Below are 16,866 nucleotides of genomic sequence, written 5' to 3'. Positions count from 1 at the left end.
GGAGTAGTGAGAGATCTGTTCTCAAGAGCTTACAATCTACGATGAAATAGGGGAAGCACAAAAGGGTCAACAATCCTGGTATTGTATGGTGCACCCGTCTTCACATTAAATAGGGGTGTTCATGTAAAGCTATATTAACTGGTCACCAGCCAGTATCTGTATATTTGGCATAAAAGGCTACTGAGGAGGGAGGGTTTGGGAATAGATAAATGAATGAACTGGTTTCTAAGGAAAAACGCAGAAAAGGAGAAGTGTGAAAAGTTAGAATAGGAAGGACTGTCCGTAAAGATGTGGTTTTAGGGCACACTTGCAACTGAGTATACCATGAATTATCTTGAGTGTCTGGATAGTGCATTCTAGAGAAGAGGTGCAGCACCAGAAAAGCACTGCAGGAAGAAGTGGGAGGTTTGTAATACTGGGGATGTTATTGTTTAGGTCCTTTAAGATTGGCTGATTTCGACCTGCTCACAAGTGTCCATAGACAATATACATGAAGATCAGCAGACAATTGCTGGCCAATGATAACTGGTGGGAACATAATACTCATTAATATGTAAGATAGTATGTTAATATTGTATGGATCGTTCTATCCCTATATCCCATCTGTTTGTGCTGGCGATAATGATGATTTTAACTCCAGCACAAATGATTCTGCATTTTGTTGGTCCGTAGGGTGATCACATAAACTGTTTGCTACATAGCGCTCAACAATTTAACCTACAAAGCACCAATACGAGTCATGAAAAGCCAAAACTTGGCTTTCCATGACTCGTATTGGTGCTTTGTAGGTTGAAGAGTTAGTGAGTCTTTTTGGTCAGTGATGAATTGGTTTAACAGAATTTTTTTGTTCTCAATAGCGCTCAACAAACATCAACACTGTAGGATAGCAAACTGTAGATAATGGAGGAGATTTCTGTTCACTGTTTCCTGCAGTGCCCTGAACGCTGAGATCGGACATACAATAGAGGCGAGTACAACTGTAAGCCAAGTTCACGAAAAATTCTGGTTGAAACTCCAATAACTGTAACATACTGGCGATTTGACCACCAGAAGTAGCAGGAGGTGGGGACTCAAAGGAGTGACAGCAAAAGAACCAAATTTGGCCATGTCTAAGAGTGACAAAGGTTCGCATCGGAGAGGGCACCATAAAAGCTGGAGGAGGCAACAAAGGGTATGCATGTTAACTAATTGAAGTGTACTGTGATCTTTGGTCCTTTACATAGCATTATTTATTCATCATGCCATGCAATCGTTGGTTACTTTGTGTGTTTGGACTGTGTCCCATTGTTGACTACCTCTTTTCATCCTGGTACCAGTCTTTGAATTTTTTGACATCCAGCTCTTACAAGATATACAGTTGTGCCCAAAAGTTTACATACACCGGCAGAATTTGTCCTTTCTTGGCCTTGTTTCAGAGAATATGAATGATAACTGTATATACTGCTGAGCACTATATTTTTTTATACTAGTTTTTCTGGTTACTCTAGAGTTCTCATTTGAGCAGCATTTGTCAATCCTTATTCATCATCTTATTTCAAACCTATTGTTGTTCCGCCCTTCTTTTACAGACATGTGATGTCTTCTCATGCTGAGTTTAACATCCATTCTTTTTTTTTACCTTGTCCTGTGAATTTATACAATGTCTATCACATACAGTACTGATCAAAAATTTGTGGCAGGTGTGCAAAAAAAATGCTGTGGCAATATGGTGAAAATGCTTTCAAATACAGAAGAGTTAATATTTACTTTTTATCCATTAACGAATGGTAAAAGTGAGATATAAATCACATCAATATTTGTTGTGTCCTCTCTTTGCTTTCAAAAACAGCATCAATTCTTCTAGGAACACTGTCTACACTAGCTACAGTATCTACCATGTAATACCGTCAGGGACGTGTCCGATTGGCTCCAAATGTATTCTTCAGCAGAACAATGACCACAAACATACAGCCAATGTCATAAAGAATGATTCTTAATATAAAGAAGAACAAGGAGTCCTGGAAATGATGATATGGCCCCAAAGAGCTCTGACTTGTCTCTTCATGTAATCTGAGATTCGATGTTATTGAGAAGGATTAGTGCAAGCCTATAGACAGTGGTGTATAGCTCTCCAATGGGGCCCCAGTACACTGTTTAGACCTAAGCACCCACCTGCATGTTGGTTAGATGTATGAGCCCTTGTAGTATTTTAGATCCTATAATTATATGCTTGTTCCCACCACTTGGAATAATGTCCTCTGTCCTGGCTCCTTCCCCTAATAATCTCTCCCATCCTGGCCCCTTCCAGTAATAATGTCTCCCATCCTGGGCCTGTTTTAAGCACAATGTAACCCATCCTGATCCCTTCCAGTAATAATGCACCCCGACATGGGCCCTTTGCTACAAAAAATACCCCATCCTGGGACCTTTCCTGGTATAAAGTTCTGCATTCTGGGGCCTTTCCTGGTCCCCATCATATCATAATGTTGTCCATCCTGGACCCCTTCCTATAATAGTGTCCTACATCTTAGGCAACTTCCAGTAATAATGTCCCATCCTGACCCCTTCCAGTAATAATGCCCCCCATTTTAAAACAAAGCCCCCCATCATAGGCCCCTTTCTGGTATAATAACCCCCAGCTTCTATTCTTGCCCAGCACATTTTAAAAAGAATCAAACTATTATTCTTAATTTTCCCCGCTGCCATGTCGTGCGGTGTCCTCAGCTATAACTGGTGCAGAAGCCGGCCGCTGACTTTGATGTGCCGTCAAAGGCAGTTCATGATGTTACAACCATGCGCCACCCGTCATGGGCAAGCCGATGACTGCTGTGGGGCAATGATTGGCCGGCAGCGTGTATTTCTAGTGCAGGAAGCTGGAGGGACTCTGCGCTGCAATACATTTCAGTTGAATGTGCGTCCGACGATGCACATCCAGGAGAAATTGACACTGGCTTAGGCAGGACCACCACACCGGCCTGGTCACGGTCACCTCTGTGACTGCTATATTTATGTCCCTGCCTTTATTCACAGAAGATCTGGGGTTAGTTCTCCTAGATGTTTAGAACAACTTCCTGCCAAGTTCCTTCAAAAACTGTGCATGTAAGTGACAAGTTACCTAGAAGAATTAATGCTTTAATGTTGCTTTGAAAGTGAATGGCACTCGCCCCAAATATTGATGTAATTTTGCATTTTGTTAATTGATAAAAATAAACTATTTATGAAAGCATTCTTATTTTAAAGCATTTTTTTCCCGCACCTGCCTAACGCTTTTGCACAGTACTGTATTTCTTTTACTTTTTCGCTGTCTTTCACTTTTTTAATAGGATTTATTATTCTATGTACCAATGCATTATGTAATATAATCTATGATTGACCAGTGCATAAATCGCAGGGATAATTCCAGAAAAAAAGCCAGATTTACCTACATACTTGAGCCTTTAGGTGGACCTGATGAAAGGATGCACCGCCATTAATTGTTGGTATTAGTTTGTAACCCCACTAGATGACGATGGGTCATCCATCATTACAAGTAACTAGAAATGAGCATATCGATCTGTGGATCGCAAAAAAAAAGAACTATCATCATTTACCACTCTGCTGAAGACTCAGAGTGGGTTAACATCATTTTGCTTTGCCACACAGGCCTCCCCACAATGCCCTGCAGATAAAATATTTAGCAGATTATCACATTTTACAGTGGTTGTCAGTACCTGGGCCACCACAGAGCAGTGGTACCCAGTGGAGAATAGTTTGTATGGTCATTTTTTCTTGATTTACAGGACTCCCTAATGATGGTCACCTGAGCATAATAGCCTCAACTCATTATTTTTTTGTGCCAGAAAACTGGCAAAAAACACTTTGAAAAGTCTAAAAAAAAATTTCACAACTCTTTGACTCTTGGAGTTTTCACAACAGTTTTGGGCAGGTCCACCAAAATAATTGCAGCTGGAGAGGAGTCGGGGCACGGTGGGGAAACTCCCAATCGTAAAAATTCAAAGAGACATTCATTTCTTCATGAATTTAGCACATTGTACTCCAGCATGGCCCTTATTAAACCCAAGAGAAAAATAAAATGAGCAAATACCCTGCAGTAAATAATTAAATAGCAACAGTGCATGAAAATAATATAGGGTACTTGGTTAACATATTTTTGACCAATAAAAACGTAAAAGCCTTCCCACCACATCATGGTGACCCTATTCGGGACAGTCTTAACTTTTAATATTAAAACTTTACCATTTGTCTAATAAAGTTTGTGTGAATAAGGGCTAAGAAAGATCGAACACCCTACTAATGGACACCCAGCAGTGGGGCGCTTTTTAAAAATAATATCCAGCACTAAGAAAACTGAGGCCATGCCCCTATCTGCACAGGAACGTGGTGTGATGGCTTTTCCTTTTTTTATGCCCTTTTATAAGACTTGTGTACAAAATGCCAGTCTTAATGAATCATGGTCAAAGTGTTTTGAAGGAATACTACCAATATTATTATGAAAACTGTTACAAGTGATTGATTAAGCTACGTTAATTTCTGAGACATTCATAAATAGATTCAGGAAACTCTTTTGGAGGATAGATTTTGGAGGAGTGTTTCTCTTCCTGAAATGTCTCCTAAAAAAGTTTAAGTGAGATTTTGAGATATTCTTTTTTACTTAAGGCCCGCGTCACAGTTTTGGGATCGCTGTTAAGTCGTTCTGTGATCGCTGGGGAGATGTCAAACATGCAGAACTTCCCAACGATCTCAGCCGCCCCAGCGATCTAACCAACGATTTCGGCGGTCGTTGGGACGCTTTCACACAGCAGCTATTTCAACGATCCACACCTTTATAGGGACTGTACTATGTCAGAAAGGCGTGCATAAAATTACTTTTCCGCGCCCCTCTCATCTCCAATTGGTGGACGCTACTGCGTTCTGATTGGGTGGCCTTGGTTTAACACTGCGTCTCCGGTCAGATGGGATCTCTACTGCGTCTCCATAAAAAAATGGAAACTCATTTGAGACACAAAACAATACCCACCTCGCTAAAGATGACTGATTTCTTCAAAGTGGAGTCACAGCCGGGGAACGCTAGTGGGATCTAAAAAACAAGGACGCAGTAGCGACCACCAATCGGGGACGAGGAGCGCAGAAAAGTCCAATTTATGCACACCTACGTGTCTCAGTTCTGAATCGCTAACGAGGTCGTTGATAAGGTGTCAAATACAGCGATGCACACTGCCCAGCAGGAGCGCAACAACCCAGGAATGGTCCAGGAAGCTTTGTAACGATCAGCGATCTCACAGCAGGGGCCTGATCGTTGCTACCTGTCAGACATAACAAGATCGCTAGCGATCTCGTTATGTGTGACAGGGCCTAATGAGTTTTTTGCAACCTATTGAATTGACAGTGCATTGTTGGGAGCAGATTACATCAAGATCCAATAAGTGAGATTGCACTTTTTTTTCCACCAGGTAAAACAAAAAAAAAAACAAACACTCAAAAGCTTCTCATATGAACAGCAAAGTGGATTTCCTTTAGAAAAGATTTGGAAGAGTTTTAAAGACAATTTTGAAAAGATTTCAACATGGTCAAGCAAGCGATCCAGTCAAGTCAATGGATAAATAGATAATCATTGACTTGAATCTGTAAAAGTCAATGATCTTAAGATCTTACCTCCTGAAATGATAAGTAAGGTTTATGAACATCCAGGTTGAGAATATTTCCGATTATTGGCCATGGCTTTGGACCAGGAGGATAATTCGGGTGAACATCTTCCTTCTGTTTATTTATAACAGTTGCCAAAAAAATACATGCCATGATGGACAAAAGAATTGTGACTGGATCTAGGGGCAACATGTCCTCAGAAGAACCTGTGTCGGAGAAATGAGAGTCTCACATTACAGTGGAATGTTATGTACAGTATATTATTAACCATTGATGATCACAGGCTCTTGTCGGCAAATTTGTAGATTTAGACCTACATCTCATTCCCATGGTACACAGATGGTGGTCTTAGGTGAACAAAAAAACATACATACACACATGCTCACCAAACTTTTTATAGCAATTCAGCTGTAATTTAAATTCTTTCAGTGAATAGTTAATAGTGTTTGGCCATTGAACAGTGCAAAGGGTTTCTACTCCCTGCAGTTATGGCTAAGGGGGTTTTCATAGAAGAGTTAGTTCTTGGGTCCTTAAAGAGAATCTGTCAGCAGGATTTCATCCCAATGAAAAACAAAATATTTATATGTGCATGCACTGTAGCTCTTTCAAAGACAATTTGTTTCTGGGAAATTAGCATTTAAATTGATATGCCAATGAGGCTGGACAACTATGACAGATCTGAAGCCTCTGTCACTCCAGTTCTATTCTCTGCCCAGTTCCGCCTCCTCCTGTTTGATTGACAGCATCTATGCTGTGTGACTTCACTCCAAGGAGTCATCAGTCAAACGGGAGGAGGCGGCACTGGGCAGGGAATAGAGCTGGAGTGACTTAGGCTTCAGATCTATCATAGTCCTTCAACCTCATTTACATATTAGTTTAAATGTTGATTTCTTAGTAACGGAGGAATGGACTGGCCATATAAAGGTATTGCTGGACTTTTCATTGAAGGAGCTCTATGCGCATATAAACAGTTTAGGAGGTGAAATTTAAGATAAAAAAGTGAAAAAATAAAATATTTTAAATATCAATTATTTTAATGTATTCTCTTTTTGCATACCATGTTGAGCATGTTCTGCCAAGATTTTCTCCCTGAACATACAGTGGGGAAAATAAGTATTTGATACATTGTCAATTTTGCAAGTTTTCCCACCTACAAAGAATGGAGAGGTCTGTAATTTTTGTCGTAGGTACACTTCACCTGTGAGAAACAGAATCTAAAAATAAAAAATCACATTGTATTATTTTGAAATAACTAAATTGCACTTTATTGTATGAAATACGTATTTGTCACCTACAAATCAGCAAGAATTCTGTCTCTCACAGACCTGTTAGTTTTTCTTTAAGAAGCCCTCCTACTCTGCACTCATTGCCTGTATTAATTTAACCCGTTTGATCTAGTTACCTGTTTAAAGACACCAGTCCAAACACTCAATCAATCACACTCCAACCTCTCCACCATGCCCAAGACTAAAGAGCTGTCTAAGGACACCAGGGACAAAATTGTAGACCTAAACAAGGCTGGGATGGGCTACAGGACAATAGGAAAGCAGTATGGTGAGAAGGCAACAACTGTTGGCACAAATGTTAGAAAATGGAAGAAACACAAGATGAATGTCAATCTTCCTTGGTCTGGTGCTCCATGCAAGATCTCCCCTCGTGGGGTATGGATGATTCTGAGAAAGGTCAGTAATCAACCCAGAACTACATGGGAGGATCTGGCCAATGACCTGAAGAGAGATGGGACCATGGTCTCAAATATTACCATTAGTAGCACACTATGCCGTCATGGATTAAAATCCTACAGGGCACGCAAGTTGCTCCTGCTCATGCCAGCACATGTCTAGGCCCCTCAGAAGTTCACCAATGACAATCTGGACGATCCAGAGGAGGCATGGGATAAGGTCATGTGACCAGATGAGACCAAAATGGAACTTTTTGGTATCAACTTCTCTCGCCATGTTTGGAGGAAGAAGAAGGATGAGTACAACCTAAAGAATATTGTGCCAACAGTGAAGCATTGTGGGGGAACATCATTCTCTGGGGATGCTTTTCTGCTAAGGGGACAGGATGTCTACACCGTTTTGAAGGGAGGGAGGATGGGATCATGTATTACGAGATTTTAGCCAACAGTCTCCTTCCCTCAATTGAAGATGAATCGTGGCTGGGTCTTCCAGCATGACTATGATCCAAAACACACAGCTAGGGCAACTAAGGAGTGGCTCCATAAGAAGCATTTCAAGGTCCTGGAGTGGCCTAGCCACTCTCCAGACCTGAACCCAATAGAACATTTTTGGAGGGAGCTGAAACTCAATGTTTCCCAGCAACAGCCATGAAACTTGAAAGATCTGGAGAAGAGCTGTATGGAGGAGTGGGCCAAAATCCCTGCTGCAGTGTATGCAAACTTAGTCAAGGATTACAGGAAACATCTGACCTCTGTAATTGCAAACAAAGGTTTCTGTACCAAATACTTATTTCATGCAAAAAAATGCTAATTAATTATGTAAAAATAATACAATGTGATTTTCTGGATTTTTTAAGATTCTGTCTCTCATAGGTGAAATGTGCCTACGATAAAAATTACAAACCTCTCCATTTTTCTAGGTGGGAAAACTTGCAAAATCGTAAAATACTTATTTTCCCCACTGTATGCCAAATGCATGTAGTAAATTTGGGATCATAGGTTAACAAAGTTTAATAAGTACGGTCATTCTCCGTGACATTATTGATCTTCAGCACAAGACGAATGAGGTCAGATCAACCTTGGTTGTTATTTGCGTTGTAATTAATAGTTTATTACGTTATTTTATCTCTTACCACTGCTCAAAAATATATTTCATGTTAATTACATCAGACATTTATGTAAAACTCTATTGCATTATTAAAAATAAAACTCTGGCTCAATATGTCTACATAGAATGAGATAAACAGCATATTGTTGAATATGTATCCTATGAATTGCAGCAATTGTGATGCCTAACAAGTAGTTTTAAAGGAAATATATAATCAGAAAATGACCTTATTTTGTATGTTCAATTCATTTTTTTTCAATCTTTAGGCTTTTTTTCAATTTACCACATTAGTTTAATATTTTATTTTTAGAAATCTTGCAATTTTCACACTGGCCACTAGGCCTAACATTAGGCTCATAATTCCTGTCCTGTACAAATGTCTTTTCATCAGTTTCATTAATGACAGACAAGATTACAACGAAAGGTCAAATCTCTATTTACAATGTTGCTTAAAAGTTTGTGAACTCTTGAGAATTTTCCATATTTCAGCGCGAAATTTATCTAAAAACTACATCAGATTTTCACACAAAAAAAAAGTAAAAGTCTAATATTTTTAACTCATTTGCATGGCTTGGCTTTCAAGCCACTTTTAGGACTTTAGGATAACACAGGGTGCACCATTTACAATATTTATTTTATTTTATTTTATTTTATTTTTTTGCTTATGTGGCGCCATCATATTCCTTAGCACTTTACAGACATCATCATCACTGTCCCCATTGGGGCTCACAATCTATATTCCCTATCAGTATGTCTTTGGAGTGTGGGAGGAAACCGGAGAACCCGGAGGAAACCCACGCAAACACTGGGAGAACACAATAGGCTATGTCACAGTTCGCCACCTCTCCCTCCCTGCACAATGACCTTTCATTAAATTAAAGCATTCCCAGTAGTTCTATACCAAAAATAAGTCCCGAATAAGTCTATTGCTACTAATATCCATGTGCCCAACAGGAAGAAGGAGTCTAATATTAGGCCTAGTGGTCAGTGTGAGTATTGCAAGATTTTTATTAATATAGATATTGATATGAAAAGTGAGAAAAAAAATCAGAACAAAAACACATTCAATATATTAAAATTAATTTAACAACAGTTTTTTTTTTCCTGATGATATATTCCCTTTAAAGTGATATAAATAGGTACACATAGATGCCGTCACTTGTAGTATTCTATAAAAAAAATAGGTTTATTGCTCGGATTAAAAACATGAGTGGCAAAGAGCAGCAACAAAAATAATTACAAATATATATATAAAAATAGTAGAAAAATGGACGCACGTCTAATCAGGCATCCGGCAACTAGTGTCTGAGCAGTGTGGTCCTTAGGCCACATTCACACGTTCAATATTTGGTCAGTTTTTTACATCAGAATTTGTAAGTCAAAATCAGGGGAGGAACAATCAAAGGAAGGCCACATTCACACGTTCAATATTTGGTCAATATTTTGAATCAGTATTTGCAAGCCAAAACCAGGAGTGGAAGAGTCAGAGGAAAAGTAGAAGGCCACATTCACATGTTCAGTATTCGGTCAGTATTTTACATCAGTATTTGTAAACCAAAACCAGGAGTGGGTGATAAATACTGAAGTGGTGACCTATTTCTTTTATACTTTTCCTCTGATTGTTCCACTCCTGGTGTTGGCTTACAAATACTGATGTAAAATACTGACCAAATACTGAACGTGTGTATGTGGCCGAAAAGCGTAAAAGAAATACGTACAATGCTTCTGTATTTATCACCCACTCCTGATTTGATGTAAAATACTGAGCAAATACTGAAAGTGTGAATGTGGCCTCTGTCTGAGTGTGGGAAACACCATCCGGCCACATAGGATAAACAGTACATTCAGGATTTAATTGCAATCTCAATCAGGTGAGAATGAATAACATTACAAAATCTTGGAAACACATATAAATAAGTATACAAATATGCAAAAACTATACATACATGGAACAATGTTATTCATAAAAAGATATTAATAATAAAGAATTTAATCTGATCTGTTATTAAGACCTGCCGGGTGGGGAGTATTAAACATTAAAATCCAGAATGTCTTCCTATTGAACAGTGCTCTTGTCCACCTCCCTTCCCAAGCAGGTCTATTAACCCTTTCTATTGCACAAAATGTGAAAGATGTGAGATCACCTGAGTGTGTCCCGTTGAAGTGTTTAGCAACAGTGGAAGGATTAGGTGCATCGACATCAATGGAATCCCTGATATGTTCCCGATATATTCCTTAACGTAATCTCCGGTCCTCCCAAGACCACCTCCTCTCCTCCGCAATTATTTGTTCCTCATCCAATCGCCTCCAAGACTTCTCCCGAATATTCCCCATCCTATGGAATTCTGTGCCTCAACACGTCTGATTATCCGCCACATTCAGATCATTCAGACGGAACCTGATAACCCATCTCTTCAAACAAGCCTACAGCCTGCCATGACCCCGCTGCCGCATCCCCACCACCGGAGCTACTGCAACCCCCAACCTACTGTCTCCTTCCACGTTCCTGCAGAATGTAAGCCCACAAGGGCAGGACCCTCTTCCCTCTGTATCAGTCTATCATTGTTAATTCATTTACTGTAAGTGATATCTGTATTTGGTATGTAACCCCTTCTCATATACAGCACCATGGAACCAATGGCCCTATATAAATAAATAATAATAATAATGTTCGTGAATTCTTTGTTTTAATTTTCCAGTTGTACATACGATATATGACAAATTACTTATTTCACAATTAATGTGATAGACCACATATGTGGAATTGCAATTGATGAACTGTCAAATTTTATGTACAATCCCATCAATGGATTTAACTATTTCAGCGTTTTTTACAGCATATTGAAGAAATGAAGTATTTTGATGCTTCAGACATTTTTTTTTTTTTTTTACTTTGATTGTCTAGTGTGCCCCTCAGCCGTTTCAATCGTTCTCCCTGTTATTGCTTCCAAAAACAGATTAAATTAAAGGGCTATTCCCATCTACAAGATCCTATCCCAATATGTAGTAGGTGTAATAATAATAATAATAATAATAGCAAATACCTTCAATTAGAAATGTAGTATAGTTCTTCTGATTTGCGATGTCACTTACCCCATGTGCTGGGCATTGCAGTATCTTAGGTATCCATGGTTATGACCAGTAACAACTATCTGTTAATATCAGTGGTCATAACCATTGATACCTAAGCTACAGCAATGCCCTGCACAATGGGGTACGTGACAGATTTTCAGAAGAACTGTACTAGATTTCTAATTGGAGATATTTGCTAATATTATTATTATTATTATTATTATTATTAAACCTACTACATAATGAGATAGGATCTTGGAGATGGGTATACCCCTTTAATGAGAATAATAGGCACGATACACATTTGTTCAGATATAAGGATTCATAATGTATGAACAGACTTTCGCATATTTTTCATGAAAGGGCTTTAGAGGTTAAAGATATCAGCAACCTAAAGCAACAAATGGCATCAATAGGGAAATTACTAACCCATGAAATTAAAACATGATCCTACTACTTTAAAATCCTATACAAACAAAGCATAAAACACCTATATAAACGAATAGTTGGTGCCAAGAGGGATAAAGATTAAGAAGATTCCCACCACCATATATACGGAGGACTTTGTCAAACAATGGAATTCTGTTCTAACTGAATCTTCTTTACATCTTGTGGGTTTCCTTATTTCTCATGAGGAAGCAGAACTGATCAGTCGGCCGGCGGCTTATCTCCAGGAGAACCATACAAATGGCAGGCCAAAATTAGACATGTATGATCAACATCTCACCCACCACTCAGGTGGCCGGTGCTCCAACAAACTAGACCATCAGCCGAACCTTTCAATAACAGGGGATTCAGCTGACAAGTCTTTACTGTCAATGTGACTTAGCCCCCCAGCTGTGAGTAAAACAATGTGTATTTCTATAAGTTGGCTGCATCATTGTCTTCTACCAGAAAATAGGTGGTTTGGAGGGTCTTACCATAAAGCATCTCAGATCTCAGCTTCTCAGGTTCCTACAGAGTAAGACTGCAGTGGATGTAGCCCATTCTTAGACTGGACTAACGTTAAGGAATGTATATCCATTTCTGCTGACATCGAATGTAGCACTAGGTTGTTCACATCCTACTTTTGGGGTTACAAAAGCATAAGTAAGGAAAAAACTCACCGGAATCCCAATTCAAGAATCTCTAATTTCCAAAGTTCTTATGTAATTCAGTTCTGTGAATGGAAAACTGGAAACTGGTCTCTGAGCCTTAACGGCAGAACTTACTCATCTGAACTGGAAACCTGCCCATTCTTTCAGGGAACATCTTAGGAAAGACATAAACATGGATCAACCTTGTTTGTCCTCAAGTAGCTCCTTTTCTAAAGCTCACATTCCACGCGTGCTCTGTCCTGTTCTGTATTCACAATTTTCTTATGCAGTGACCTTGGGTCACAGATATAGCAGAACTCTGTCCATTGTCAATTCAGAAAAATCGTTAGAAGACATCGGGAAAAAACTTTTTGCTTCAACACCAATTGGTTGCAGAAAAAAAAATTGGGGTTACTAATAGAAATTAACAAATCTTTTGAAAGTCAAATACACAAGATTCATCAAACTTTCACAGAAAATTTGACTTGTGGAGAATCAAAAAATTTCAAACGAAAAAAAACTGACCAGCACATCCAAAACAAAAAACTGGTGTGAACAGGCTCTCACTAAAAGTAGCCATCTCCATATACAACTAACAAATAAAGTAGCACTCTGCAACGCTAAGTATGCGAACATAAATTATATGAAAATGGAATAGCATTACTGCTGTAGAAAATAGAAATAAATGAGAAATCTTAGTACATAAATTGGCCAATTCATGTGTATCTGGAAGCCACGGTAAAGCATTTCTCGAAGACCCTACTAATGAGCGTCCTCTCTCATAGACTAAAAATCTATATGTGTATGTGTGACGCCCAGCTGCGCTTGGTATCACAGATCCTAGAAGAGTGCATTGATGGATTCCTCCACAAGAGGCCCCCATAAACATTCACACATCTCCACCTTCCACCTCAGACCAGCAGAGGGAGCCCGTTAGGGATATAAATAGGGAAGGTGGAGCTAGGTAGTTGAGTCTAGTCAAGTCTAGTTTAGAGTACAGAGTGATTCAGCAGTTTCTCTGAAGAGTTACCGCAGAGGACAGAGCCTGTTCCAGCTCCTGCAGCTGCTATCCTGCAGTGGAGCTCATCCAGACTAAGACTCAGTTGTAGCTCTGAATAGTGAGCTTAAGGTGTGCCGGCGCCATAAGATCGGTGAAGAGCGGCAAGCTGCCGTTAGTGTGAGTAGCCTAGTGAGGGCCTAAGCGTGGCCGAAGGTGAGTGGAAAGTTAGTAGCAGTGGGGGCAGAGGAGCTTACCCAGCTCACCCCGAAACATATACCAGACACCGGGTCCGAGCTTACCGGGATCTCTACGACCCAGTAAGGCATAACCGGAATCCCTGGAGAACTACAGGTCCCAGGTTCACCAGAGAGCTGATACGTAACAGAGCCAGGAGACACATAGGCCCCGTAAGCTGGGAGCGTGCACTCCAAGAGAAGGCCCTACCACAACGTCAGCCGGTGCAGGACAGAGATAAAGTTAGGCCTAGCTTCAGGCAGGTCAGAAACTTACTACGCAGAGGCAAGAAACAGGAGGCCCTACACCCGCTCATTGGGGAGGATCCTGATATGCACCCTTCACCCTACAGTGCTCCGGGACGTGCCTGAATTTCCATCAGTAAAAGGTACTGAAGTGACTATCGTGTCTGTCCCTGTTCTTGCTGTGAGCCGGCTGGGTCTCGCCAGTCCTGCATCCCCCTCTCCGTACACTGCCCTGAGGCCTAGCTCCACCTGTGGGGAGCTATACCATCGAGCTGCCTTATCACTGGCCTCAGTTGACTGCCGCAGCGCTGGTGATTCTCACCAGAAACCACAGGTGGCGTTACGAACTTTCATAAAATTAACAAACAATCCCCTTTTAAAAGCTGACCCAAGGGTATGGGCCCGGGAGCCTACCACCGCGACATCCCCAAGGCCAGGCAAAGGCCCGGGTACCGAGTCATCCCCATCCCCTCGGCTAGTCAGATGGGAAGGTAAGATCCTGCTGCAATTAAAACCGCCTGTGGCTTAGAGGCGGAGTGCTCAGTCAGGGGGCCTATACATATATATTTTTTTATTTATTTATATTTTCTATAGCAGTAATGCTATTCAATTTTCATATATTTCATGTTCGCCTACTTAGCGTTGCAGAGTGCTACTTTATTTGTTAGTTGTATATGGAGATGGTTACTCTTAGTAAGCACCTGTTCACACCAGTTTTCTGTTTTTGATGTGCTGGTCAGTTTTTTTCACTTATATGAGAAAGGACACACATTAGTAGGGTCCTGGCATCGAGAGACGCCTTATCGTGGCTACCAGGTACACATGAATTGGCCAATTTATGCACTAAGATTTCTCATTTATTTCTGTTTTCTATAGCAGTAATGCAATTCAATTTTCATATATTTCATATTCGCATTCTTAGCATTGCAGAGTGCTACTTTATTTGTTAGCAAAAAATTCCAAAGCCTCCAATTGCCCTGAAAAACATATGCCACAAATCTCTTTTCCTCAAGCTCTAATCTTCTTATCTGCTGCGCTGTCTCCTCTACCTACAGTTTCTTCAGTGTTTTATGGCTCTTTCTCCCTTTCTATATGACTAAGCTGTGATGTTCCCTCACTTTCCACATTCACTCTCAAAATTACTGCCTTTTCTTCTTCTATACAGGTCATGACAGTCCCTCCTGACTGGCTGTATAAGCCGTGTGCCGCGGTGGGCTCATCAGGAAACATCAAAGTCACCAGTGTGAAAGACAACTTCAATCCCTGTTCAACCACTAAAAAACATCTTACTTACACACGTGGTCAAAATTGTTGGTACCCCTCGTTTATTAATGAAAGAAAAACCCACAATGGTCACAGAAATAACTTGAATCAGACAAAAGTAAAAATAAAATAAAAATCTATGAAAATGAACAATTGAAAGTCAGACATTGCTTTTCAACCCTGCTTCCACAGAAATTTTTAAAAAATTAAACTCATGAAATAGCCCTGGACAGAAATGATGGTACCCCTGAAAATAATGTGACAAAAGGGACATGTTTATTCAAGTTGTGTCCACTAATTAGCATCACAGGTGTCTACAATCTTGTAATTGTCGCGTCCCCAGGGCAATGGGGTACTCGGAGTCCGGGCCGGTAGATGCTGGGGAAAAAGGGGGATCTGTCACAGTGGCTGGCCCAGTCCGTGGCCGAGGGCAGTCAACTAAAAGGGGGGAAAGTTTATATAGGATTTGTAGTTTGATTGTGACGCCACCTGTGGTTTCTGGTAATTTGAACCAGCGCTGCTGCAGACCTCTGAGGCAGTTAATAAAGCAGCTGGGATGGAACGGCTCCCCACAGGTGGAGCGGGCCTCAGGGCAGTGTAGAGTTTCATGGTGGGTGGTGATGCAGGGGCTTGTAATGAAGGTGGGATGGCGCAGCAGGAGTAACTGACAAATGCAGGGGGTTCGCTTCAATACCTTTACTGGTGCGGATGTCAGGTACGGTCCAGGGTACTCAGTAGGATGGGTGCACTTCAGGACTTCTCCCCAGTGAGCAGGTATAAGGCCTACTGGTCCACGTCTGCCTCTCTGTATGGTCCTGGCCAGCCTGCAACTGGGCCTAGCTTAAGTGTCGTGCTGTTCCTTCACCTGTCGCTTGGTGGTAGGACCTTCTGCTGGAAACCACTATCCCTGGATGCCGGGGCCTTTATGGTTCCTGGACCTTTAATGAGTTCAGCTTCAGGTCTGCCAGGGACTTGTAGTCCTCCTGGTATGCCAGTGATCCCTACTGGGTATAGAGGACCCTGTAGGCGTGGACCCGGTGTCCGGTTTGTATAGTCGGGGTGAGCCTATGATGCTCCTCTGCCCCTTTCAACTCCTCTCTCCTCTCCTCTCTGCCTTTGGCCACACTCGGGGCCCTCAATAAAGCAGCAGACATGCTGCGTCTTTGCTGCTCTCAGCGTCAGCACGCTCTCAGACTCTCAGACTCTGTCTGACTCCACCCTCCATATATATATCCCTAATGGGCTCCCTCTGGTGGTATGAGGTGGAAGGGTGGAGGTGTTTGTATGTAATGAAGGCCTCTTGTGGAGAAGTCCGTCCATGCACCCTGGGTCCTGTGGTACTTGTGAACATTCCCCCCTAGTACAATTCAGTACTCCCAGATTGAAGCATTTTGTAAAAGGTTAACAGCAATAACAATAATAATTACAATAACAATAATAAAGTTACAGTAAGTCCCGTAACCAGGTGTCTATTTCACCTATGAAAATGTAACAGAGTAACACAAGGGACCCGCCTGAAAACCCTCAATGTAGGCCCTGGGCGTGGCTACAGGGCATAAGTGATC

General features: G+C 41.0%; 1 protein-coding gene across 3 annotated transcripts in view; it reads right to left on the bottom strand.

Moving 5' to 3' along the window:
- The window catches only part of LOC141258809 (cytochrome P450 2K1-like), a 157,858-nt gene extending 145,081 nt beyond the window's left edge, over positions 1 to 12,777 (bottom strand). The window contains exons 1-2 of one of the 3 annotated variants that reach the window (XM_073673954.1): positions 12,590 to 12,777; positions 5,632 to 5,828 (exon numbers count right to left, since the gene is read on the bottom strand). In XM_073673954.1, the coding sequence (XP_073530055.1) occupies positions 5,632 to 5,814 (183 nt within the window). In that variant the 5' untranslated portion in view covers positions 5,815 to 5,828; positions 12,590 to 12,777. The other 2 variants (XM_073673953.1, XM_073673955.1) reach the window with 2 other exon arrangements.
- Positions 12,778 to 16,866: the final 4,089 nt, after the last annotated feature.

Source organism: Phyllobates terribilis, unplaced genomic scaffold, assembly GCF_046119375.1.
Source record: "Phyllobates terribilis strain yellow unplaced genomic scaffold, ASM4611937v1 Scaffold_3__8_contigs__length_932513732, whole genome shotgun sequence".
NCBI lineage: Eukaryota > Metazoa > Chordata > Amphibia > Anura > Dendrobatidae > Phyllobates > Phyllobates terribilis.
Note: the sequence above shows the minus strand (reverse complement) of the source record. Positions and strands in the feature narration are given on the sequence as shown.